This window comes from Streptopelia decaocto (assembly GCF_964273445.1).
Source record: "Streptopelia decaocto genome assembly, contig: HAP1_SCAFFOLD_286, whole genome shotgun sequence".
Classification (NCBI taxonomy): Eukaryota; Metazoa; Chordata; class Aves; order Columbiformes; family Columbidae; genus Streptopelia; species Streptopelia decaocto.
In genome coordinates this window covers 79,889-105,295 of record NW_028117100.1, presented here as the reverse complement: position 1 = coordinate 105,295, position 25,407 = coordinate 79,889, and the positions used below count along the sequence as shown (strand labels likewise).

Below are 25,407 nucleotides of genomic sequence, written 5' to 3'. Positions count from 1 at the left end.
CATTGAAACCGTCATTTGGAACTGGGGGGACACTGAAACTGTCATTGGGAACTGGGGGGGCTTGAAACTGTCATTGGGAACTGGGGGGGGCATTGAAACCGTCATTTGGAACTGGGAGGGCACTGAAACTGTTATTGGGAACTGAGGGGGCATTGAAACTCTCATTGGGAACTGGGGGGGCTTGAAACTGTCATTGGGAACTTGTGGGACCCCGAAACTGTCATTGGAAACTGGGGGGGCATTGAAACCGTCATTAGGAACTCAGGGGGCATTGAAACCATCATTTGTAACTGGGGAGGCCTTGAAACCGTCATTAGGAACTAGGGGGGCATTGAAACCGTCATTGGTAACTGGGGGGAGCATTGAAACTGTCATTAGGAACTGGGGGGGCATTGAAACTCTCATTGGGAACTGGGGGGGCTTGAAACTGTCATTGGGAACTTGTGGGACCCCGAAACTGTCATTGGAAACTGGGGGGGCATTGAAACCATCATTAGGAACTCAGGGGGCATTGAAACCATCATTTGTAACTGGGGGGACACTGAAACTGTCATTGGGAACTGGGGGGGCTTGAAACTGTCATTGGGAACTGGGGGGGGGCATTGAAACCGTCATTAGGAACGGGGGGGGGCATTGAAACCGTCATTAGGAACTGGGAGGGCACTGAAACTGTTATTGGGAACTCTGGGGGCATTGAAACTGTCATTGGGAATTGGGGGGGCATTGAAACTCTCACTGGGAACTGGGGGGGCACTGAAACTGTTATTGGGAACTGAGGGGGCATTGAAACTCTCATTGGGAACTGGGGGGGCTTGAAACTGTCATTGGGAACTTGTGGGACCCCGAAACTGTCATTGGGAACTGGGGGGAGCATTGAAACTGTCATTAGGAACTGGGCGGGCATTGAAAATCTCATTGGGAACTGGGGGGGCTTGAAACTGTCATTGGGAACTTGTGGGACCCCGAAACTGTCATTGGAAACTGGGGGGGCATTGAAACCGTCATTAGGAACTCAGGGGGCATTGAAACCATCATTTGTAACTGGGGGGACACTGAAACTGTCATTGGGAACTGGGGGGGCTTGAAACTGTCATTGGGAACTGGGGGGGGCATTGAAACCGTCATTAGGAACTGGGAGGGCACTGAAACTGTTATTGGGAACTCTGGGGGCATTGAAACTGTCATTGGGAATTGGGGGGGCATTGAAACTCTCACTGGGAACTGGGGGGGCACTGAAACTGTTATTGGGAACTGAGGGGGCATTGAAACTCTCATTGGGAACTGGGGGGGGCTTGAAACTGGCATTGGGAACTTGTGGGACCCCGAAACTGTCATTGGGAACTGGGGGGGGCATTGAAACCGTCATTAGGAACTCAGGGGGCATTGAAACTGTCATTGGTAACTGGGGGGAGCATTGAAACTGTCATTAGGAACTTGGGGGGCATTGAAACCGTCATTGGTAACTGGGGGGAGCATTGAAACTGTCATTAGGAACTTGGGGGGCATTGAAACTCTCATTGGGAACTGGGGGGGCTTGAAACTGTCATTGGGAACTTGTGGGACCCCGAAACTGTCATTGGAAACTGGGGGGCATTGAAACCGTCATTAGGAACTCAGGGGGCATTGAAACCATCATTTGTAACTGGGGGGACACTGAAACTGTCATTGGGAACTGGGGGGGCTTGAAACTGTCATTGGGAACTGGGGGGGGCATTGAAACCGTCATTAGGAACTGGGAGGGCACTGAAACTGTTATTGGGAACTCTGGGGGCATTGAAACTGTCATTGGGAATTGGGGGGGCATTGAAACTCTCACTGGGAACTGGGGGGGCACTGAAACTGTTATTGGGAACTGAGGGGGCATTGAAACTCTCATTGGGAACTGGGGGGGCTTGAAACTGTCATTGGGAACTTGTGGGACCCCGAAACTGTCATTGGGAACTGGGGGGGGCATTGAAACCGTCATTAGGAACTCAGGGGGCATTGAAACCATCATTTGTAACTGGGGAGGCCTTGAAACCGTCATTAGGAACTAGGGGGGCATTGAAACCGTCATTGGTAACTGGGGGGAGCATTGAAACTGTCATTAGGAACTTGGGGGGCATTGAAACTCTCATTGGGAACTGGGGGGGCTTGAAACTGTCATTGGGAACTTGTGGGACCCCGAAACTGTCATTGGAAACTGGGGGGGCATTGAAACCGTCATTAGGAACTCAGGGGGCATTGAAACCATCATTTGTAACTGGGGAGGCCTTGAAACCGTCATTTGGAACTGGGGGGACCCTGAAATCGTCATTGGGCCGTCCCCACTGACTCCTCCATCTCCCCACAGGCACCCAAGACCCCAATGACCCCGGGGCCGATTCGGGGTCCCCGGGGGCGGATTCGGCGTCCCCCTTGGGGCCAGAGGGGTCCCCGAAACTGTCATTGGGAACTGGGGGGCATTGAAACTGTCATTGGAAACTGAGGGGGCATTGAAACTGTCATTGGGAACCAGGGGGGCATTGAAACCATCATTAGGAACTCAGGAAGCATTGAAACCGTCATTAGGAACTGGGGGGGCATTGAAACCCTCATTGGGAACTGGGGGAACCCCGAAACCATCATTGGGAACTGGGGGGGGTTGGCACTGAAACTGTCATTGGGAACTGGGGGGGCATTGAAACCGTCATTGGTAACTGGGGGGGGCATTGAAACTGTCATTAGGAACTGGGGGGGCATTGAAACTCTCATTGGGAACTGGGGGGGCTTGAAACTGTCATTGGGAACTTGTGGGACCCCGAAACTGTCATTGGGAACTGGGGGGGGGCATTGAAACCGTCATTAGGAACTCAGGGGGCATTGAAACCATCATTTGTAACTGGGGAGGCCTTGAAACCGTCATTAGGAACTAGGGGGGCATTGAAACCGTCATTGGTAACTGGGGGGAGCATTGAAACTGTCATTAGGAACTGGGGGGGCATTGAAACTCTCATTGGGAACTGGGGGGGCTTGAAACTGTCATTGGGAACTTGTGGGACCCCGAAACTGTCATTGGGAACTGGGGGGGGCATTGAAACCGTCATTAGGAACTCAGGGGGCATTGAAACCATCGTTTGTAACTGGGGAGGCCTTGAAACCGTCATTTGGAACTGGGGGGACCCTGAAACCGTCATTGGGCCATCCCCACTGACTCCTCCATCTCCCCGCAGGCACCCAAGACCCCAATGACCCCGGGGCCGATTCGGGGTCCCCGGGGGCGGATTCGGGGTCCCCCTTGGGGCCAGAGGGGTCCCCGAAACTGTCATTGGGAACTGGGGGGCATTGAAACTGTCATTGGAAACTGAGGGGGCATTGAAACTGTCATTGGGAACCAGGGGGGCATTGAAACCATCATTAGGAACTCAGGAAGCATTGAAACCGTCATTAGGAACTGGGGGGGCATTGAAACCCTCATTGGGAACTGGGGGAACCCCGAAACCATCATTGGGAACTGGGGGGGTGGCACTGAAACTGTCATTGGGAACTGGGGGGGCATTGAAACCGTCATTGGTAACTGGGGGGGGCATTGAAACTGTCATTAGGAACTGGGGGGGCATTGAAACTCTCACTGGGAACTGGGGGTGCACTGAAACCCTCATTGGGAATTGGGGGGGGCTTGAAACTGTCTTTGGGAACTGGGGGGACCCCGAAACCGTCATTGGGCCGTCCCCACTGACTCCTCCATCTCCCCGCAGGCACCCAAGACCCCAATGACCCCGGGGCCGATTCGGGGTCCCCGGGGGCGGATTCGGGGTCCCCCTTGTGCCGGGGGGTCCCCGAGGAGTGTGGGGGGGTCCCCCCGGATTGGGGGTTCCCCCCCCCGGAGGAAGGGGGGGGGCTGTACCACGAGCGGCAGCGGCTGGAGCTGTGCGCCCTGCACGCGCTCAACAACCTGCTGCAGCGCCCGCTCTTCACGCGCCGCCACGCCGACGACATCTGCAAGAGGTGACTAATTAACGCCCTAATTAGCGTTATATTGGACGGCCCCAACTGGCCCCGCTTCGCCACAATTAGCGCTCGGCCGCCCCGTCCCAAAATTCCCTCGTTAACACGAGCGGGACGTCCCCAAATTCCCTTGTTAACACCCCAATTTGTGCTTGGAGACCTGTCCCAAAATTCCCTCGTTAACATCACAATTAATGCCCTAATTAATGGCCTGATGAGCGGGACATCCCCAACTACCCTCATTAACACCCCAATTAGCACGATGTCCCGAAATTCCCTCATTAACACACCAATTAATGCCCTGATGAGCGGAACGGGACATCCCAAAGTTCCCTCGTTAATGCCCCAATTAGCACGAAGTCCCCAAATTCCCTCATTAACTCCCCAATTAGAGCCCTGATGAGCAGGACATCCCGAAATTCCCTCGTTAATGACCCAATTAGCGCGATGTCCCGAAATTCCCTCGTTAACACCCCAATTAATGCCCCGATGAGCGGGACGTCCCCAAGTTCCCTCATTAATGGCCCAATTAGTGTGATGTCCCCAAATTCCCTCATTAACACCCGAATTAGAGCCCCGACGAGCAGGTTATCCCAAAATTCCCTCATTAACACCCCAATTAATGCCCTGATGAGTGGGACATCCCAAAATTCCCTCATTAACACCCCAATTAATGCCCTGATGAGTGGGACATCCCAAAATTCCCTCGTTAATGACCCCATTAGCGCGACGTCCCCAAATTCCCTCATTAACACCCCAATTAGTGCCACAGTGAGCGGGACATCCCAAAATTCCCTCATTAACACCCCAATTAATGCCCTGATGAGTGGGACATCCCAAAATTCCCTCATTAACACCCCAATTAATGCCCTGATGAGTGGGACATCCCAAAATTCCCTCGTTAATGACCCCATTAGCGCAATGTCCCCAAATTCCCTCATTAACACCCTAATTAATGACCTGATGAGCGGGACATCCTGAAATTCCCTCATTAACGCCCCAATTAGCTCTTCCCATACCCCGCCCCCTTTCCGACTGTTTCCCCTCCGCCTGTTCGGGTGTGTTCCAGGCTGTCCCCCGGCATGCCCCCCCCCCCCCCCATTTCCGACTGTTGTTTCCTCCTCCGCCTGTTCGGGTGTGTTCCAGGTTGTCCCCCAGTGCGTTCTCCCCCGTTTCCGACTGTTTCCTCTCTGCCTGTTGCGTGTGTTCCAGGTTGTCCCCCAGCGCGTTCTCCCCCGTTTCCGACTGTTTCCTCTCCGCCTGTTGCGTGTGTTGCAGGTTGTCCCCTGGCGTGCCCCACCCCATTCTGACTGTTGTTTCCTCTGCCTGTTCGGGTGTGTTCCAGGCTGTCACCCAGCACACGCTCCCCCGTTTCCGACTGTTTCCTCCTCCACCTGTTCGTGTGTGTTCCAGGCTGTCCTCAGCATGCCCCCCCACCCCATTTCCGACTGTTGTTTCCTCCTCCGCCTGTTCGGGTGTGTTCCAGGTTGTCTCCCAGGTTCCGGCTGTTTCCTCTCCGCCTGTATCCGATGTGTTCCAGGCTGTCCCGCAGCGCGTTCTCCCCCGTTTCCGACTGTTTCCTCTCCGCCTGTTGCGTGTGTTCCAGGTTGTCCCCCGGCTCGCACTCCCCCATTCCGACTGTTTCCTCCTCCGCCTGTATCCGGTGTGCCCCCCCACCCCGTTCCGACTGTTTCCTCCTCCGCCTGTTCGGGTGTGTTCCAGGCTGTCCCCCGGCGTGCCCCCCCCCCCCCCATTTCCGACTGTTGTTTCCTCCTCCGCCTGTTGCGTGTGTTGCAGGTTGTCCCCCAGCACACGCTCCCCTGTTTCCGACTGTTTCCTCTCCGCCTGTTGCGTGTGTTGCAGGTTGTCCCCCAGCACACGCTCCCCTATTTCCGGCTGTTTCCTCCTCCGCCTGTTCGGGTGTGTTCCAGGCTGTCACCCAGCACACGCTCCCCCGTTTCCGACTGTTTCCTCTCTGCCTGTTGCGTGTGTTCCAGGTTGTCCCCCGGCTCGCACTCCCCCATTCCGACTGTTTCCTCCTCCGCCTGTATCCGGTGTGCCCCCCCACCCCGTTCCGACTGTTTCCTCCTCCGCCTGTTCGGGTGTGTTCCAGGCTGTCCCCCGGCGTGCCCCCCCACCTCCATTTCCGACTGTTGTTTCCTCCTCCGCCTGTTGGGTGTGTTCCAGGTTGTCCCCCAGCACACACTCCCCTGTTTCTGACTGTTTCCTCTCCACCTGTTGCGTGTGTTCCAGGTTGTCCCCCAGCGCGTTCTCCCCCGTTTCCGACTGTTTCCTCTCTGCCTGTTGCGTGTGTTGCAGGTTGTCCCCTGGCGTGCCCCACCCCATTCCGACTGTTGTTTCCTCTGCCTGTTCGGGTGTGTTCCAGGCTGTCACCCAGCACACGCTCCCCTATTTCCAGCTGTTTCCTCCTCCGCCTGTTCGGGTGTGTTCCAGGCTGTCCCCTGTCGTGCCCTCCCACCCCATTTCCAACTGTTGTTTCCTCCTCCGCCTGTTCGGGTGTGTTCCAGGTTGTCTCCCAGGTTCCGGCTGTTTCCTCTCCGCCTGTATCCGGTGTGTTCCAGGTTGTCCCCCAGCGCGTTCTCCCCCGTTTCCGACTGTTTCCTCTCCGCCTGTATCCGATGTGTTCCAGGCTGTCCCCCAGCGCGTTCTCCCCCGTTTCCGACTGTTTCCTCTCCGCCTGTTGCGTGTGTTGCAGGTTGTCCCCCAGCACACGCTCCCCCGTTTCCGACTGTTTCCTCTCCGCCTGTTGCGTGTGTTGCAGGTTGTCCCCCAGCACACGCTCCCCCGTTTCCGACTGTTTCCTCTCCGCCTGTTGCGTGTGTTGCAGGTTGTCCCCCAGCACACGCTCCCCTGTTTCCGACTGTTTCCTCTCCGCCTGTTGCATGTGTTGCAGGTTGTCCCCCAGCACACGCTCCCCTGTTTCCGACTGTTTCCTCTCCGCCTGTTGCGTGTGTTGCAGGTTGTCCCCCAGCACACGCTCCCCTATTTCCGGCTGTTTCCTCCTCCGCCTGTTCGGGTGTGTTCCAGGCTGTCCCCCAGCACACGCTCCCCCGTTTCCGACTGTTTCCTCTCCGCCTGTTGCGTGTGTTGCAGGTTGTCCCATGGCTTGCGCTCCCCCCGTTCCGACTGTTTCCTCCTCCGCCTGTTCGGGTGTGTTCCAGGTTGTCCCCCAGCGCGTTCTCCCCCGTTTCCGACTGTTTCCTCTCCACCTGTTGCGTGTGTTCCAGGCTGTCCCCCAGCGCGTTCTCCCCCGTTTCCGACTGTTTCCTCTCCGCCTGTTGCGTGTGTTGCAGGTTGTCCCCTGGCGTGCCCCACCCCATTCTGACTGTTGTTTCCTCTGCCTGTTCGGGTGTGTTCCAGGCTGTCACCCAGCACACACTCCCCTGTTTCCAGCTGTTTCCTCCTCCACCTGTTCGTGTGTGTTCCAGGCTGTCCTCAGCATGCCCTCCCACCCCATTTCCGACTGTTGTTTCCTCCTCCGCCTGTTCGGGTGTGTTCCAGGTTGTCTCCCAGGTTCCGGCTGTTTCCTCTCCGCCTGTATCCGGTGTGTTGCAGGCTGTCCCCCAGCGCGTTCTCCCCCGTTTCCAACTGTTTCCTCTCCGCCTGTATCTGATGTGTTCCAGGTTGTCCCCCAGCACACGCTCCCCTATTTCCGGCTGTTTCCTCCTCCGCCTGTTCGGGTGTGTTCCAGGCTGTCACCCAGCCCGTGCTCCCCCGTTTCCGACTGTTTCCTCTCCGCCTGTTGCGTGTGTTGCAGGTTGTCCCCTGGCGTGCCCCACCCCATTCCGACTGTTGTTTCCTCTGCCTGTTCGGGTGTGTTCCAGGCTGTCACCCAGCACACGCTCCCCCGTTTCCGACTGTTTCCTCCTCCACCTGTTCGTGTGTGTTCCAGGCTGTCCTCAGCATGCCCCCCCACCCCATTTCCGACTGTTGTTTCCTCCTCCGCCTGTTCGGGTGTGTTCCAGGTTGTCTCCCAGGTTCCGGCTGTTTCCTCTCCGCCTGTATCCGGTGTGTTGCAGGCTGTCACCCAGCACGTTTTCCCCCGTTTCCGACTGTTTCCTCTCCGCCTGTTCGGCTGTGTTCCAGGCTGTCACCCAGCACACGCTTCCCTCTTTCCGACTGTTTCCTCCTCCGCCTGTTCGGGTGTGTTCCAGGCTGTCACCCAGCCCGTGCTCCCCCGTTTCCGACTGTTTCCTCCTCCGCCTGTTCGGGTGTGTTCCAGGCTGTCCCCCAGCACACGCCCCCCCCGTTTCCGACTGTTTCCTCTCCGCCTGTTGCGTGTGTTGCAGGTTGTCCCCTGGCGTGCCCCACCCCATTCCGACTGTTGTTTCCTCTGCCTGTTCGGGTGTGTTCCAGGCTGTCACCCAGCACACACTCCCCTATTTCCAGCTGTTTCCTCCTCCGCCTGTTCGGGTGTGTTCCAGGCTATCCCCTGTCGTGCCCTCCCACCCCATTTCCGACTGTTGTTTCCTCCTCCGCCTGTTCGGGTGTGTTCCAGGTTGTCTCCCAGGTTCCGGCTGTTTCCTCTCCGCCTGTATCCGGTGTGTTGCAGGCTGTCCCCCAGCACGTTTTCCCCCGTTTCCGACTGTTTCCTCTCCGCCTGTATCCGATGTGTTCCAGGCTGTCCCCCAGCGCGTTCTCCCCCGTTTCCGACTGTTTCCTCTCCGCCTGTATCCGATGTGTTCCAGGCTGTCACCCAGCGCGTTCTCCCCCGTTTCCGACTGTTTCCTCTCCGCCTGTTGCGTGTGTTGCAGGTTGTCCCCCGGCTCGCGCTTCCCGCGCCACCGCAGCCTCCTGGGTACCGGCAACTACGACGTCAACGTGCTCATGGCCGCCCTGCAGGGCCTGGGATTGGCCGCCCTCTGGTGGGACAAGCGCCGGTAATTAACGGGCTCGTTAGCATGATCGTTAATGGGCTCGTTAGGAAGAACCTGGGGGGATTCCCCGTGTTCCTCCCTTTAACCCATTTCTCCTGTTTTCCCCGGATTTTTCCCTGTTTTCCACCCATTTCCGCCCTATTTCCTCCCCATTTCCGCCCTGTTTCCTCCCCATTTCTGCCCTGTTCCTCCCCATTTTCCCCCTATTTTCCCCCATTTCCACTGTTTCCCCCAATTTCCTCCATTTCCCATTTTCCTCCCATTTCCCCGTTTCCCATTTTCCCCATTTTCTCCTGTTTCCCTCCATTTCCCATTTCCCGTTTCCCCCCATTACCACCATTTCCCCCCATTTCTCCCCCATGTTTCCCCCCCATTTCTCCCCATGTTCCCCCAATTCACCCCCCCATTTCCCCCCCATGTTTCCCCCATTTCCCCCCATGTTTCCCCCCCATTTCCCCCCATGTTTCCCCCCCATTTCTCCCCCATGTTTTCCCCTGATATTTCCCCCCATGTTTTCCCCCCCATTTCCCCCATTGCTCCCCCATATTTCCCCCCCGTTTCCCCCATCTTCCCCCCCATTTCTCCCCCATATTTCCCCCTCATGTTTCCCCCCCATTTCCCCCATATGTTTCCCCCCCATTTTCCCCCCAATTCACTCTCCCATTTCCCCCCCATTTCCCCCCCAATTCACTCCCCCATTTCCCCCCATGTTTCCCCCCCACTTCCCCCCATTTCTCCCCCATGTTTCCCCCCGTGTTTCCCCCACGTTTCCCCCCATATTTCCCTCCCATATTTCTCCCTGTTTCCCCCATTTCCCCCCATTTTCCCCATATGTTTCCCCCTCACTTCCCCCCCAATTCACTCCCCCACTTCCCCCCATGTTTCCCCATTTCCCCGTTTCCCCCATTTCCCCTCCATTTCCCCCATTTCTCCCCCATATTTCTCCCCCATATTTCTACCCCATTTCCCCCATTTCCCCCCATGTTTTCCCCCCCAATTCTCCCCCCCATTTCCCCCAATTCACTCCCCCATTTCCCCCCATGTTTCCCCCCCTTTCCCCCATTTCTCCCCCATATTTCCCCCATGTTCCCCCAATTCCCCCCCATGTTTTCCCCCCATATTTCCCCCCGTTTCCCCCATTTCCCCCCCATTTCTCCCCCATGTTTCCCCACCATGTTTCCCCCCATGTTTTCCCCCCCATTTCTCCCCCCCATTTCCCCCAATTCCCCCCCATTTCCCCCCCATGTTTTCTTCCCCATTTCCCCCCCAATTCACTCCCCCAATTCACTCCCCCATTTCCCCCCATGTTTCCCCATTTCCCCCCCTTTTCCCCATTTCTCCCCCATATTCCCCCCCATATTTCCCCACATGTTTCCCCCCCATATTTCCCCCATGTTTCCCCCCCACTTCCCCCCATTTCTCCCCCATGTTTCCTCCCCATTTCCCCCCATGTTTTCCCCCGATATTTCCCCTCATGTTTCCCCCCATTTCCTCCCCCATTTCCCCCATATGTTTCCCCCCCCACTTCCCCCCCATGTTTCTCCCCCATTTCCCCCCATGTTTCCTCCCCATTTCCCCCCCATGTTCCCCCCATGTTTCCCCCCTGTTTCCCCCATCTTCCCCCCCATCTTCCCCCCATTTCCCCCCAATTTCCCCGCCATGTTTTCCTCCCCATTTCCCCCCAATTCACTCCCCCATTTCCCCCCGTTTCCCCCCATTTTCCCCCATTTCCCTCCCATTTCCCCCCATGTTTCCCCATATTTCCCCCCCAATTCACTCCCCCATATTTCCCCCCATTTCCCCCCATTTCCCCCCCATGTTTCCCCCCCACTTCCCCCCATGTTTCCCCCCCACTTCCCCCCCATGTTTTCCCCCATGTTTCCCCCACATGTTTCCCCCCCACTTCCCCCCCATTTCCCCCCCAATTCACTCCCCCATTTCCCCCCCATTTCCCCCCATGTTCCCCCCATTTCCCCCCATGTTTCCCCCCATATTTCTCCGCCGTTTCCCCCATCTTCCCCCACATATTTCCCATGTTCCCCCCCCATTTCCCCCATATGTTTCCTCCCCCATTTCCCCCCCAATTCACTCCCCCATTTCCCCCCATGTTTCCCCCCCATTTTCCCCCATTTCCCCCCATATTTCCCCATATTTCCCCCCCATTTCCCTCATGTTTCCCCCATTTCCCCCCCATTTCCCCATCGCAGCCCCCTGGAGCGCCTGGCTCCGTCGCAGCTCCTGGGGCTGATCCTCAACGTGCGCTCGCGGGCGTCCCTGCTGGCGCTGCCGCTGCCCCTGCGCCGGCACCACTGGCTGGCGCTGCGGCGGCTCCGCGGCACCTACTACAACCTGGACTCCAAGCTGCCCGCGCCGCAGCCCATCGGCGGCGAGACAGAGCTCAGGTGAGGCGCCATTTCGAGAACTGAGGGGATTCGGGCGCCATTTTGAGCCCTGAGGTGATTTTGGCGCCAATTTGAGTCCTGAGGTGGTTTTGGCGCCATTTTCTGAGGTGATTCTGGCGCCATTTTGAGCCCTGAGGTGATTCTGGCGCCATTTTGCGCCCTGAGGTGATTTGGCGCCATTTTCTGAGGTGATTTTGGGGCCATTTTGAGCCCTGAGGTGATTCTGGCGCCATTTTCTGAGGTGATTCTGGCGCCATTTTGAGCCCTGAGGTGGTTTTGGCGCCATTTTCTGAGGTGATTCTGGCGCCATTTTGAGCCCTGAGGTGATTCTGGCACCATTTCGACCCTGAGGTGATTTTAATGTCACCATTTTGAATCCTGAGGTGATTCTGGCGCCATTTTGAGCCCTGTGGTGATTTTGGCGCCATTTTGAGCCCTGAGGTGATTTTGGCGCCAATTTGAGTCCTGAGGTGGTTTTGGCGCCATTTTCTGAGGTGATTCTGGTGCCATTTTGAGCCCTGAGGGGATTCTGGCACCATTTTGAGCCCTGAGGTGGTTTTGGCGCCATTTTCTGAGGTGATTCTGGCGCCATTTTGAGTCCTGAGGTGATTTTGGCGCCATTTTCTGAGGTGATTCTGGTGCCATTTTGAGTCCTGAGGGGATTCTGGCGCCATTTTGAGCCCTGAGGTGATTTGGCGCCATTTTCTGAGGTGATTTTGGGGCCATTTTGAGCCCTGAGGTGATTCAGGCGCCATTTTGAATCCTGAGGTGATTCTGGCGCCATTTTGAGCCCTGAGGTGATTTTGGCGCCATTTTCTGAGGTGATTCTGGCGCCATTTTGAGTCCTGAGGGGATTCTGGCGCCATTTTCTGAGGTGATTCTGGCGCCATTTTGAGTCCTGAGGGGATTCTGGCACCATTTCGACCCTGAGGTGATTTTAATGTCACCATTTTGAATCCTGAGGTGATTTTGGGGCCACTTTGAGTCCTGAGGTGATTTTGGCGCCATTTTGAGCCCTGAGGGGATTTTGGCGCCATTTTTTGAGGTGATTTTGGGGCCATTTTGAGCCCTGAGGTGATTTGGCGCCATTTTCTGAGGTGATTTTGGGGCCATTTTGAGCCCTGAGGTGATTCTGGCGCCATTTTCTGAGGTGATTTTGGCGCCATTTTGAGCCCTGAAGTGATTTTGGTGCCATTTTGAGTCCTGAGGTGGTTTTGGCGCCATTTTCTGAGGTGATTCTGGCGCCATTTTGAGTCCTGAGGTGGTTTTGGCGCCATTTTTTGAGGTGATTCTGGCGCCATTTTGAGCCCTGAGGTGATTCTGGCGCCATTTTGCGCCCTGAGGTGATTTGGCGCCATTTTCTGAGGTGATTTTGGGGCCATTTTGAGCCCTGAGGTGATTCTGGCGCCATTTTGAGCCCTGAGGTGATTCTGGCGCCATTTTGAGCCCTGAGGTGGTTTTGGTGCCATTTTCTGAGGTGATTCTGGCGCCATTTTGAGCCCTGAGGTGGTTTTGGCGCCATTTTCTGAGGTGATTCTGGTGCCATTTTGAGTCCTGAGGGGATTCTGGCGCCATTTCGACCCTGAGGTGATTTTAATGTCACCATTTTGAATCCTGAGGTGATTCTGGCGCCATTTTGAGTCCTGAGGTGATTTTGGCGCCATTTTGAGCCCTGAGGGGATTTTGGCGCCATTTTTTGAGGTGATTTTGGGGCCATTTTGAGCCCTGAGGTGATTTGGCGCCATTTTCTGAGGTGATTTTGGGGCCATTTTGAGCCCTGAGGTGATTCTGGCGCCATTTTCTGAGGTGATTTTGGCGCCATTTTGAGCCCTGAAGTGATTTTGGTGCCATTTTGAGTCCTGAGGTGGTTTTGGCGCCATTTTCTGAGGTGATTCTGGCGCCATTTTGAGTCCTGAGGTGGTTTTGGCGCCATTTTTTGAGGTGATTCTGGCGCCATTTTGAGCCCTGAGGTGATTCTGGCACCATTTCGACCCTGAGGTGATTTGGCGCCATTTTCTGAGGTGATTTTGGGGCCATTTTGAGCCCTGAGGTGATTCTGGCGCCATTTTGAGCCCTGAGGTGATTCTGGCGCCATTTTGAGCCCTGAGGTGGTTTTGGTGCCATTTTCTGAGGTGATTCTGGCGCCATTTTGAGCCCTGAGGTGGTTTTGGCGCCATTTTCTGAGGTGATTCTGGTGCCATTTTGAGTCCTGAGGGGATTCTGGCGCCATTTCGACCCTGAGGTGATTTTAATGTCACCATTTTGAATCCTGAGGTGATTCTGGCGCCATTTTGAGCCCTGAGGTGATTATGGCGCCATTTTGAGCCCTGAGGTGATTTTGGTGCCATTTTGAGTCCTGAGGTGATTTGGCGCCATTTTCTGAGGTGATTTTGGCGCCATTTTGAGCCCTGAGGTGATTCTGGTGCCATTTTGAGCCCTGAGGTGATTTTGGCGCCATTTTGAGCCCTGAAGTGATTTTGGTGCCATTTTGAGTCCTGAGGTGGTTTTGGCGCCATTTTCTGAGGTGATTCAGGCACCATTTTGAGCCCTGAGGTGATTCTGGCGCCATTTTGCGCCCTGAGGTGATTTGGCGCCATTTTCTGAGGTGATTTTGGGGCCATTTTGAGCCCTGAGGTGATTCTGGCGCCATTTTGAGCCCTGAGGGGATTCTGGCGCCATTTTGAACCCTGAGGTGGTTTTGGCGCCATTTTGACCCTGAGGTGATTTTGGCGCCATTTTCTGAGGTGATTCTGGCGCCATTTTGAGTCCTGAGGGGATTCTGGCGCCATTTCGACCCTGAGGTGATTTTAATGTCACCATTTTGAATCCTGTGGTGATTCTGGCGCCATTTTGAGCCCTGAGGTGATTTTGGCGCCATTTTGAGCCCTGAGGTGATTTTGGTGCCATTTTGAGTCCTGAGGTGGTTTTGGCGCCATTTCTGAGGTGATTCTGGTGCCATTTTGAGCCCTGAGGTGATTCTGGCGCCATTTTGAGCCCTGAGGTGGTTTTGGCGCCATTTTCTGAGGTGATTCTGGCGCCATTTTGAGTCCTGAGGGGATTCTGGCGCCATTTCGACCCTGAGGTGATTTTAATGTCACCATTTTGAATCCTGAGGTGATTTTGGGGCCACTTTGAGTCCTGAGGTGATTCTGGCGCCATTTTGAGCCCTGAGGGGATTTTGGCGCCATTTTTTGAGGTGATTTTGGGGCCATTTTGAGCCCTGAGGTGATTTGGCGCCATTTTCTGAGGTGATTTTGGGGCCATTTTGAGCCCTGAAGTGATTTTGGTGCCATTTTGAGCCCTGAGGTGGTTTTGGCGCCATTTTCTGAGGTGATTCTGGTGCCATTTTGAGTCCTGAGGGGATTCTGGCGCCATTTCGACCCTGAGGTGATTTTAATGTCACCATTTTGAATCCTGAGGTGATTCTGGCGCCATTTTGAGCCCTGAGGTGATTTTGGCGCCATTTTGAGCCCTGAGGCGATTTTGGTGCCATTTTGAGTCCTGAGGTGATTTGGCGCCATTTTCTGAGGTGATTTTGGCGCCATTTCGAGAACTGAGGGGATTCGGGCGCCAGTTTGAGCCCTGAGGTGATTTTGGCGCCAATTTGAGTCCTGAGGTGGTTTTGGCGCCATTTTCTGAGGTGATTCTGGCGCCATTTTGAGCCCTGAGGTGATTCTGGCGCCATTTTCTGAGGTGATTCTGGCGCCATTTTGAGCCCTGAGGTGATTCTGGCGCCATTTTGCGCCCTGAGGTGATTTGGCGCCATTTTCTGAGGTGATTTTGGGGCCATTTTGAGCCCTGAGGTGATTCTGGCGCCATTTTCTGAGGTGATTCTGGCGCCATTTTGAGCCCTGAGGTGGTTTTGGCGCCATTTTCTGAGGTGATTCTGGCGCCATTTTGAGCCCTGAGGTGATTCTGGCACCATTTCGACCCTGAGGTGATTTTAATGTCACCATTTTGAATCCTGAGGTGATTCTGGTGCCATTTTGAGCCCTGAGGTGATTTTGGCGCCATTTTGAGCCCTGAGGTGATTTTGGCGCCAATTTGAGTCCTGAGGTGGTTTTGGCGCCATTTTCTGAGGTGATTCTGGTGCCATTTTGAGCCCTGAGGGGATTCTGGCGCCATTTTGAGCCCTGAGGTGGTTTTGGCGCCATTTTCTGAGGTGATTCTGGCGCCATTTTGAGTCCTGAGGTGATTTGGCGCCATTTTCTGAGGTGATTTTGGGGCCATTTTGAGCCCTGAGGTGATTCAGGAGCCATTTTGAATCCTGAGGTGATTCTGGCGCCATTTTGAGCCCTGAGGTGATTTTAGCGCCATTTTGAGCCCTGAGGTGATTCAGGCGCCATTTTGAGCCCTGAGGTGATTTGGCGCCATTTTCTGAGGTGATTTTGGGGCCATTTTGAGCCCTGAGGTGATTCAGGCGCCATTTTGAATCCTGAGGTGATTCTGGCGCCATTTTGAGCCCTGAGGGGATTTTGGCGCCATTTTTTGAGGTGATTTTGGGGCCATTTTGAGCCCTGAGGTGATTTGGCGCCATTTTCTGAGGTGATTTTGGGGCCATTTTGAGCCCTGAGGTGATTCTGGCGCCATTTTCTGAGGTGATTTTGGCGCCATTTTGAGCCATGAAGTGATTTTGGTGCCATTTTGAGTCCTGAGGTGGTTTTGGCGCCATTTTTTGAGGTGATTCTGGCGCCATTTTGAGTCCTGAGGTGGTTTTGGCGCCATTTTTTGAGGTGATTCTGGCGCCATTTTGAGCCCTGAGGTGATTGTGGCGCCATTTTGCGCCCTGAGGTGATTTGGCGCCATTTTCTGAGGTGATTTTGGGGCCATTTTGAGCCCTGAGGTGATTCTGGCGCCATTTTGAGCCCTGAGGTGATTCTGGAGCCATTTTGAGCCCTGAGGTGGTTTTGGTGCCATTTTCTGAGGTGATTCTGGCGCCATTTTGAGCCCTGAGGTGGTTTTGGCGCCATTTTCTGAGGTGATTCTGGTGCCATTTTGAGTCCTGAGGGGATTCTGGCGCCATTTCGACCCTGAGGTGATTTTGGCGCCATTTTGAGCCCTGAGGTGATTTTGGTGCCATTTTGGGTCCTGAGGTGATTTGGCGCCATTTTCTGAGGTGATTTTGGCGCCATTTTGAGCCCTGAGGTGATTCTGGCGCCATTTTGAGCCCTGAGGTGATTTTGGCGCCATTTTGAGCCCTGAAGTGATTTTGGTGCCATTTTGAGTCCTGAGGTGGTTTTGGCGCCATTTTCTGAGGTGATTCAGGCACCATTTTGAGCCCTGAGGTGATTCTGGCGCCATTTTGCGCCCTGAGGTGATTTGGCGCCATTTTCTGAGGTGATTTTGGGGCCATTTTGAGCCCTGAGGTGATTCTGGCGCCATTTTGAGCCCTGAGGGGATTCTGGCGCCATTTTGAACCCTGAGGTGGTTTTGGCGCCATTTTGACCCTGAGGTGATTTTGGCGCCATTTTCTGAGGTGATTCTGGCGCCATTTTGAGTCCTGAGGGGATTCTGGCGCCATTTCGACCCTGAGGTGATTTTAATGTCACCATTTTGAATCCTGTGGTGATTCTGGCGCCATTTTGAGCCCTGAGGTGATTTTGGCGCCATTTTGAGCCCTGAGGTGATTTTGGTGCCATTTTGAGTCCTGAGGTGGTTTTGGCGCCATTTCTGAGGTGATTCTGGTGCCATTTTGAGCCCTGAGGTGATTCTGGCGCCATTTTGAGCCCTGAGGTGGTTTTGGCGCCATTTTCTGAGGTGATTCTGGCGCCATTTTGAGTCCTGAGGGGATTCTGGCGCCATTTCGACCCTGAGGTGATTTTAATGTCACCATTTTGAATCCTGAGGTGATTTTGGGGCCACTTTGAGTCCTGAGGTGATTCTGGCGCCATTTTGAGCCCTGAGGGGATTTTGGCGCCATTTTTTGAGGTGATTTTGGGGCCATTTTGAGCCCTGAGGTGATTTGGCGCCATTTTCTGAGGTGATTTTGGGGCCATTTTGAGCCCTGAAGTGATTTTGGTGCCATTTTGAGCCCTGAGGTGGTTTTGGCGCCATTTTCTGAGGTGATTCTGGTGCCATTTTGAGTCCTGAGGGGATTCTGGCGCCATTTCGACCCTGAGGTGATTTTAATGTCACCATTTTGAATCCTGAGGTGATTCTGGCGCCATTTTGAGCCCTGAGGTGATTTTGGCGCCATTTTGAGCCCTGAGGTGATTTTGGTGCCATTTTGAGTCCTGAGGTGATTTGGCGCCATTTTCTGAGGTGATTTTGGCGCCATTTTGAGCCCTGAGGTGATTCTGGCGCCATTTTGAGCCCTGAGGTGATTTTGTCGCCATTTTCTGAGGTGATTCTGGCGACATTTTGAGTCCTGAGGTGATTCTGGTGCCATTTCGACCCTGAGGTGATTTTAATGTCACCATTTTGAATCCTGAGGTGATTTTGGGGTCTTTTTGATCCTGAGGTGAATCTGGCGCCACTTTGAGCCCTGAGGGGATTTTGGCGCCATTTTGACCCTGAGGTGATTTTGGCACCATTTTGAGCCCTGAGGGGATTTTGGCGCCACTTTCTGCGGTGATTTTGGGGCCATTCTGAGCCCTGAGGTGATTTTAATGTCACCATTTTGAGCCCTGAGGTGATTCTGGCGCCATTTTGACCCTGAGGTGATTTTAATGTCACCATTTTGAATCCTGAGGTGATTTTGGGGCCATTCTGAGCCCTGAGGTGACTTTGATGCCATTTAGAGCCCTGAGGTGATCTTGGCTCCACCATTTAGATCCCTGAGGTGATTTTAATGTCACGATTTTGACCCTGAGGTGATTCTGACACCATTTTCTGAGGTGATTTTGGGGCCATTCTTAGCCCTGAGGTGATTTTGGCGCCATTTTCTGAGGTGATTCTGGCGCCATTTTGACCCTGAAGTGACTTTGATGCCATTTAGAGCCATGAGGTGATTCTGGTGCCATTTTGGCCCTGAGGTGATTTTGGGACCATTTTGAGTCCTGAGGTGATTCTGGCGCCATTTTGAGCCTTGAGGTGATTTTGGCGCCATTTTGACCCTGAGTTGGTTCTGGCGCCATTTTGACCCTGAGATGATTCTGGCGCCATTTTCTGAGGCGATTCTGGCGCCATTTTGACCCTGAGGTGATTCTGGCGCCATTTTGATCCCTGAGGTGATTTTGGCGCCATTTTCTGAGGCGATTCTGGCGCCATTTTGACCCTGAGGTGATTCTGGCGCCATTTTGATCCCTGAGGTGATTTTGGCGCCATTTTCTGAGGTGATTCGGGCGCCATTTTGACCCTGAGGTGATTCTGGCGCCATTTAGACCCTGAGGTGGTTTTAATGTCACCATTTTGTCCCTTTGGTGCCTCCGCAGGGAATTCCTGCGCCATTTCCTGTCCCAGGAGCCCTGTGAGCTGCTCCTGGTGGTTCCGCGGGACGTGGAGGAGTCGGGCGCGTGGCTGAACCCCGAGTGACGCCTCCGGCGATGCCGTTTTGGGCTGAAAACGCCGCGTTTCGGGGCTTTTCCTGGTGGGGGATGAGGGGAAGCTGTTCAAAAAGGGTTTTGAGGAGCCGCGGTGCTTCGATTTGCCCCGTTTCACCCTGTTTTTGTGCTCGTTAGTGGCCGTTAATGATGCTGGTGAGCAACACGGCTCTTGTGTGTCACCATGGGACCCCCAGAACCCCCATGGGGACCCCAAAACCCCATGGGACCCCCAAACCCCCATGGGACCTCCACAGGACCCCCATGGGACACCAAAACTCACACAGGACCCCCAAAACCCACATGGGGACCCCCACAGGATGCCCAAAACCCCATGGGACCCCAAAACCCCCATGGGGACCCCCACAGGACCCCCAAAACCCCATGGGACCCCCAAACCCCCATGGAGACCCCCACAGGACCCCCATGGGACCCCAAACCCGCAGGGGACCCCCACAGGACCCTCAAAACCCCCATGGGACCCCCACAGGACACCCAAAACTCACATGGGGACCCCCAAAACACATATGGGGACCCCAAAACCCCCATGGGACCCCAAAACCCACATGGGACCCCCCCAGGACCCCCAAAACCCCATTGGGACCCCCAGAACACATACAGGGACCCCAAAACCCCCATGGGACCTCCCCAGGACCCCCAAAAGCCACATGGGGACCCCACAGGACCCCCCAAAACCCATACGGGACCCCCACAGGACACCCAAAACCCACATGGGACCCCAAAACCCCATGGGACCCCCACAGGACACCCAAAACTCACATAGGGACCCCCAAAACACATATGGGGACCCCAAAACCCGTATGGGGACCCCAAAACTCCCATGGGACCCCAAAACCCATATGGGAACCCCCCCCAGGACCCCCAAAACCCCCATGGTTACCCCCAAAACCCTCATGAGGACCCCACATCACCATGGGGCCCCCTACATCCCCACGGGACCCCCAATATTTCGCAGAACCCCCCCAACATCCATCCAGGGCTCCCCAATATCCCCCCTGGACCCCCCAATAACCCCCAGGGCCCCCCAACCCCCTCCCAGCAGCACCTTGACGCCTGGGTCCCCCCCCAGTTCTCTATGGGGTCCCCCCAAAACTGAGGCGTGTCCCCCCCCATCACTTGGGGGGACCTCCAGGCACACGTGACTCCCAAATGGGCTTAATTACCCCCCCAAAAGGTGATTAAAACTGTCGGTTTCCAGCTCTGTGTGTTTGCGCCGCCGTCCTTGGGATGTGGGCGGGAATAATTTGGGGGGGTCCCGGGGAAGATATGGGGGGGGGGGGGTCCCGGGACCGGTCCCGCTCAGTCTCATCCGCTTCTCCCGCTCCTCGGAGTCGGATCCAAAGCGCGCACGCTGATTGGTTCACGCTGCCACCCCGCATCCAATGGCTGCGCTCCGTTTGGATCCGTCGCTGTCAGTAGAACGAATAGGGCGGCGGGATAGAAGCTCCCAGCGCTCCCTGGTGGTCTAGTGGTTAGGATTCGGCGCTCTCACCGCCGCGGCCCGGGTTCGATTCCCGGTCAGGGAAAGTCCTTTTTAATTAATCCTTTTCTCTTTCCTCGTTATTTTTATTCCCCCCAAATCCATTTTTCGCTTGTCATTTTTAATTCTACAGCGATTCACCCCCTTGCACGGCAGCGCCTCCACCACCGCGCCCCCCTCCCTCGCGACGCGTGGGCGGGAAGGGGCAACCATTTAAAAAATAAATGTTAACAAGTTAAAATAATTAGAAAATTAAAATCCATGGGTCATTTTGATTGTCACCAAAGCGAAGGCACCGCTGGGATTCGAACCCAGGATCTCCTGTTTACTAGACAGGCGCTTTAACCAACTAAGCCACGGCACCGCTGGTTCCCAGTGGCCGCCCGCTCCCTCCATCTCCGGGAGCGCCGCCCCCGCGCGGCCCCGCTGCCCCACGCGTGGCCGCGCTCCCGCGGGTCTCCCCGCCCTCCGTGGAGGCGGCGCCGTGAGGGACACGCGGGGATGGGCCCCGCGGGGACCTTTAGGGACCCGGGGCCGACGACGCAAAGCAGCCCCTTCCTCGTTAGTATAGTGGTGAGTATCCCCGCCTGTCACGCGGGAGACCGGGGTTCGATTCCCCGACGGGGAGGTCGCTTGGTTTTCTTCCTTTTCCCCTTTTCTTTACTCCTATTTTTCCCTATTTTTTCCCTTTTCCCCCCTTTTCTTCCCCCCATTTTTTTCCCTTTTTTTCCTTTTCCTTACCCCCCATTTTTTCCCCTTTTTCCCTACTTTTCCCTTTTCTTTACCCCTATTTTTCCCCCCTCTTCTTTACCCCATTTTTCCCCTTTTCTTTATCCATTTTTTCCCCTTTTCTTTACCCCAATTTTCCCTTTTCCCCCTTTTCTTTACCCCTTTTCCCCCTTTTCTTTATCCCCATTTTCCCCCCTTTATCCCCATTTTCCCCCCTTTATCCCCATTTTCCCCCCTTTATCCCCTTTTCTTTACCCCATTTTTCCCCCTTTTCTTTACCCCCATTTTTTCCTTTTTCCCCTATTTCCCCCCATTTCTTTACCCCCATTTTTCCCTATTCCCCCCTTCTTTACCCCCTCTTTTTCCCTTTTCTTTACCCATTTTTTCCATATTTTTCCCTTTTCTTTACCCCATTTTTCCCTTCTTCTTTACCCATTTTCCCCTTCCCCCCTTTTTTTATCCCTATTTTTCCCTTTACCCCATTTTTTCCTTTTCCCCCTATTTTTCCCCTTTTTCCCTTTTCTTTACCCCATTTTTTCCCCATTTTCTTTACTCCTATTTTCCCCCTTTTCCCTATTTTCTCCTTTTCCCCTTTCACCATTATTTCCCTTTTTCACCCATTTCTTTACCCCTATTTTTTCCCTTCCCTTTACCCCTATTTTCCCCCCATTTTCCCCTTTTCTTTACCCCTTTTTCTCCCTTTTCTTTACTATTTTCCCCAATTTTCTCCCCTGTTCCCCATTTCCCCTTCTCTTCACCCCTATTTTTCCCCTTCCAACCCCAACCCGCTCTTTTCCCTCACACCAAATCCCTTTTAAACGCTTTGATCCCCACTCGCTCTTCCCGCCGAGCCCAAACCGCGCCGGGCTGAACCACCACCCGTACAGGGCGGGGGGGGGGTGAATCGCTACACGCACCACCCAGCTCCCCCTACCTAAGGGTTGAATTAACCCCTCACAATCGCCAGGATATTACACTTAAAGCAGCAAAACCACCCGTTAACGCTTCAATTGGCGCTACTAAACGCGCCTAAAAACACCCTGTGGCGACTCCCAGTGCAACCGCCGCTCCCGCTCTCCCTCCCGCCCCCAACTGAGCCCCGAAGCGCCGCCGCGGGGGTTTATATAGGGAGGGAGTGGCGGACCTGAGTGGGAACCGCGCACCGCGCCGCTCCCGCCCCGCCCCTTCGCCCAGCGGCCAATGGCGCCGCTCTTCCCTCCCCCACCAATCAGATGGCGGCGCTGGGGTTTGAATGGGAGGCTTTGGCGCCAAAGCGGGAGCGCCCGCTGCCGGGGTGATAGCGGCGGCGTTTTGGGGGCTGATTTCCACCCCCCCCGCAGCTTTAATCATCCCGGTACCGCTGGAACAGCTTTATTATCCCAGCCCTGAGCTCCCGTTGGCCCCCCCGCACCTTTAATCATCCCGGTACCGCTGGAACAGCTTTATTATCCCAGCCCTGAGCTCCCGTTGATCCCCCCGTTGATCTCCTAACTCGCTCCGGTCGACCCTGTGGGGATCTCAGTGCAGCTAGTGCAAAAAATTAACCATATTCACGAGAAATACAGCAAATCGCAGTTTTGGGGGCGTTTATCCGTAGGGAGGACGCAGAAAGGGGGAAAAAGAATGATAAAAAGAGGATTAAAATGGAAAAAAAATGCATTTAGCAGAGGATGGTTTCGATCCATCGACCTCTGGGTTATGGGCCCAGCACGCTTCCGCTGCGCCACTCTGCTGCTGATAAAAACAGGGATTTAATTTATCTTGATAAACCATAAATGGATAAAATTTCCTCCCGCAGCTCGGTCTGGGAAGAGACTGGTTGTGCTGCTCTAAGAGTGGGAGGCGGCGGAGTTTCCGAGGCGGGATTAAAGAATAAAGGGGTGAAGACGCTGGGTCCTTATTGTCCCCGCTCAGCGTTCCCCAAAATAAGTCAAAAACGTTAAAATAAAGGGTTTTACCCCTGCTGGAGATGCCGGGGATTGAACCCGGGGCCTCATACATGCGAAGCATGCGCTCTACCGCTGAGCTACATCCCCTATGCGCGCCCCCCGCCCGCCGCCGCCCTTCGCGCCACCTCCCGCCAGCGAGGCCACGCCCACTCCAAGCCACTCCCAGTGGTGACTCCGCCCACCCCACCCGCCGGCCACGCCCACCGCGGGTTAGCGCGCCGCATGGCGGCGCGGCGGAAGCACCGAAAGCGCGGGACGAGGTGGCCGAGTGGTTAAGGCGATGGACTGCTAATCCATTGTGCTCTGCACGCGTGGGTTCGAATCCCATCCTCGTCGGGGTGCTTCAAGTTTTGCCCCTTTCCCCCCCCTCGTTTTGAGGTTCCCCCGCACCCTCTTTTTACAACAGACTTTTTGGGGGTGCACGTCTATAGTTTTCCCTTTTGGGGGGGCGCTCAGGTTGCGTGGGGTCCCCGTGATTCCTACCTCCCCCCCCAAAAAGGTACGTGCAGCCCCCCCCGCTGTTTTCACCGCCCCCCCCCCTTATTGCGGATGCAGGACGCTCCCATTATCTGCAGGATTTGGGGGGGTGCAGCATCTGCTTGAATGCAGGACCCCCCCCACCCCCCCAAACCCCATCCCATGCGCTTTTCCAGCCCCTCCCCCCAACATTTCAACCGGGAGGGGCGGCGGGGGGCGGGGCCGCCCCGCGGGTCTCTGTGGCGCAATCGGTCAGCGCGTTCGGCTGTTAACCGAAAGGTTGGTGGTTCGAGCCCACCCAGGGACGCGCCGAAACCTTTTACCCCACGCGTGTTTTAATTTTCGAGGTGATTGCGGCGTTTTGCGGCTTATTGTCACTTATTGTGTTCCATGTGGAAAAAGGATGAAAAAGGGGGAAAAATAAGAGTTGATGGGGGGAAAACAAAGCGCTGCATTGGCCGGGAATCGAACCCGGGCCTCCCGCGTGGCAGGCGAGAATTCTACCACTGAACCACCAATGCTCACGCTATCAGTTCCCAAAGCACCGAAAAATAAGATGATTTACCCCAAAACCATCGAAAAATAAGGTGATTCACCCTCAAAACAGCCCTATGATGCATAACACTTCTTTTTCTTCTACGAGGGGTAAGCCCTGCTAATTAGAACCCCGCGCTAATTGGGATTGATAGCAATTAGAGGGGGAAGCGGCGCTTCCCGTTGGCTGCGCGCTCCGCCGGGGGGCGCGGCGGGAGATTCGAATTTCGCGCGCTCGGCGCTGATTGGGCAATGCACGCGGGTGGGCGGGGCCGCGAGTGGCGCGCTAGGGCCGCGGGTGGGCGGGGCCGAGCGGCACCGAGCGGCTCCGGGGCGGCGGGGAGAGCGGGGCCGAGCGGCTCCGAACGGCCCCGAGCGGCTCCGAATGGCCCCGGGGCCGAGCGGCTCCGGGATCTCCTCGTCCCCCGGGGACACCCCGCTCGGCTCCGCCAGAGCCCCCTCCCCGGGAAGCCGGTTCCCCAGCGCCGCCCTTCCCCGCTGCTCCCCGGGCGGGCACAGGGACCAGCGCGTCTTCCCCCTGCGCTCGGCAGGATCCAACACTCATCATCTGATTGGCTGCGACTCTCGTCCAATCAGCGCTTGCGGTTTGGAGCCGCTATATTTGCATGCGCAGGGGCTCTGCGCAAGGGGCGTGGCGGGTCTCTGCGCACGGGGCGTGGCGCGCTGCCTCAGCCAATGGGCGTGCGCGGTGAGTTAATGCCTCATTTGCATAACGCCGCTATAAAAGCGGCGCCGCCCGCTTGGCCTCTTCACTCTGTTCTGTGTCTGTAGCGCGGTCGCTGCGGCTCCGCTGACCCGATCCAGAGCGCGATGCCTGAACCGGCCAAATCGGCGCCTGCCCCCAAAAAGGGCTCGAAGAAAGCGGTGACAAAGACCCAGAAGAAAGGCGACAAGAAGCGCCGGCGCAGCCGTAAGGAGAGTTACTCCATCTACGTCTACAAGGTGCTGAAGCAGGTGCACCCTGATACCGGCATCTCCTCCAAGGCCATGGGTATCATGAATTCGTTTGTCAACGACATCTTTGAGCGCATCGCGGGGGAGGCGTCGCGCTTGGCTCATTACAACAAGCGCTCCACCATCACGTCCCGGGAGATCCAGACGGCCGTGCGGTTGCTGCTGCCCGGCGAGCTGGCCAAGCATGCGGTGTCCGAGGGCACCAAGGCGGTCACCAAGTACACCAGCTCCAAGTAAAGCGGCTGGGACCCCGCTCTGCTCACCCCCGCTCCAACGGCTCTTTTCAGAGCCACCCATTTCTTCACCAAAGAGCTGATTTTGCTGCGGGAATAACCCTTTTTCCGCGGGTTTTTGAGCGGTTTGGGGGTCGCGTTGTTACTGGGTGTTGTAACAGCTACCGCTTTCTAGGCTTAAGGTTTAATTAATTAATTCGATTAATTAAATCTAGACTCGCAGCCCTCGCTAAGGTTACGTGTGCTGCCGCTTTCGCCTTCA

The 25,407-nt window shown here is 55.5% G+C and overlaps 2 protein-coding genes across 2 annotated transcripts; both read left to right on the top strand.

Moving 5' to 3' along the window:
• Positions 1-3,703: 3,703 nt before the first annotated feature.
• JOSD2 (Josephin domain containing 2) lies at positions 3,704-18,830 on the top strand (the record flags this gene model as incomplete). Its single annotated transcript, XM_082076601.1, has 4 exons — positions 3,704-3,966; positions 8,742-8,867; positions 11,072-11,266; positions 18,640-18,830. Coding segments are annotated over 4 exons (684 nt in total), but the record flags the coding sequence as incomplete, so codon positions are not given.
• A 5,895-nt stretch (positions 18,831-24,725) lies between these two features.
• On the top strand, positions 24,726-25,373 carry LOC309451898 (histone H2B 5-like). Its single transcript, XM_082076604.1, has one exon. It carries the CDS (start codon positions 24,769-24,771, stop codon positions 25,147-25,149), a length of 381 nt encoding a protein of 126 aa, XP_081932730.1. The 5' UTR covers positions 24,726-24,768; the 3' UTR covers positions 25,150-25,373.
• The last annotated feature ends 34 nt before the right edge of the window (positions 25,374-25,407 follow it).

What these genes read in the sequence shown, in the direction of transcription:
- LOC309451898 (XM_082076604.1), top strand. Translation starts at nt 24,769, where the DNA reads ATGCCTGAACCGGCCAAATCGGCGCCTGCCCCCAAAAAGGGCTCGAAG.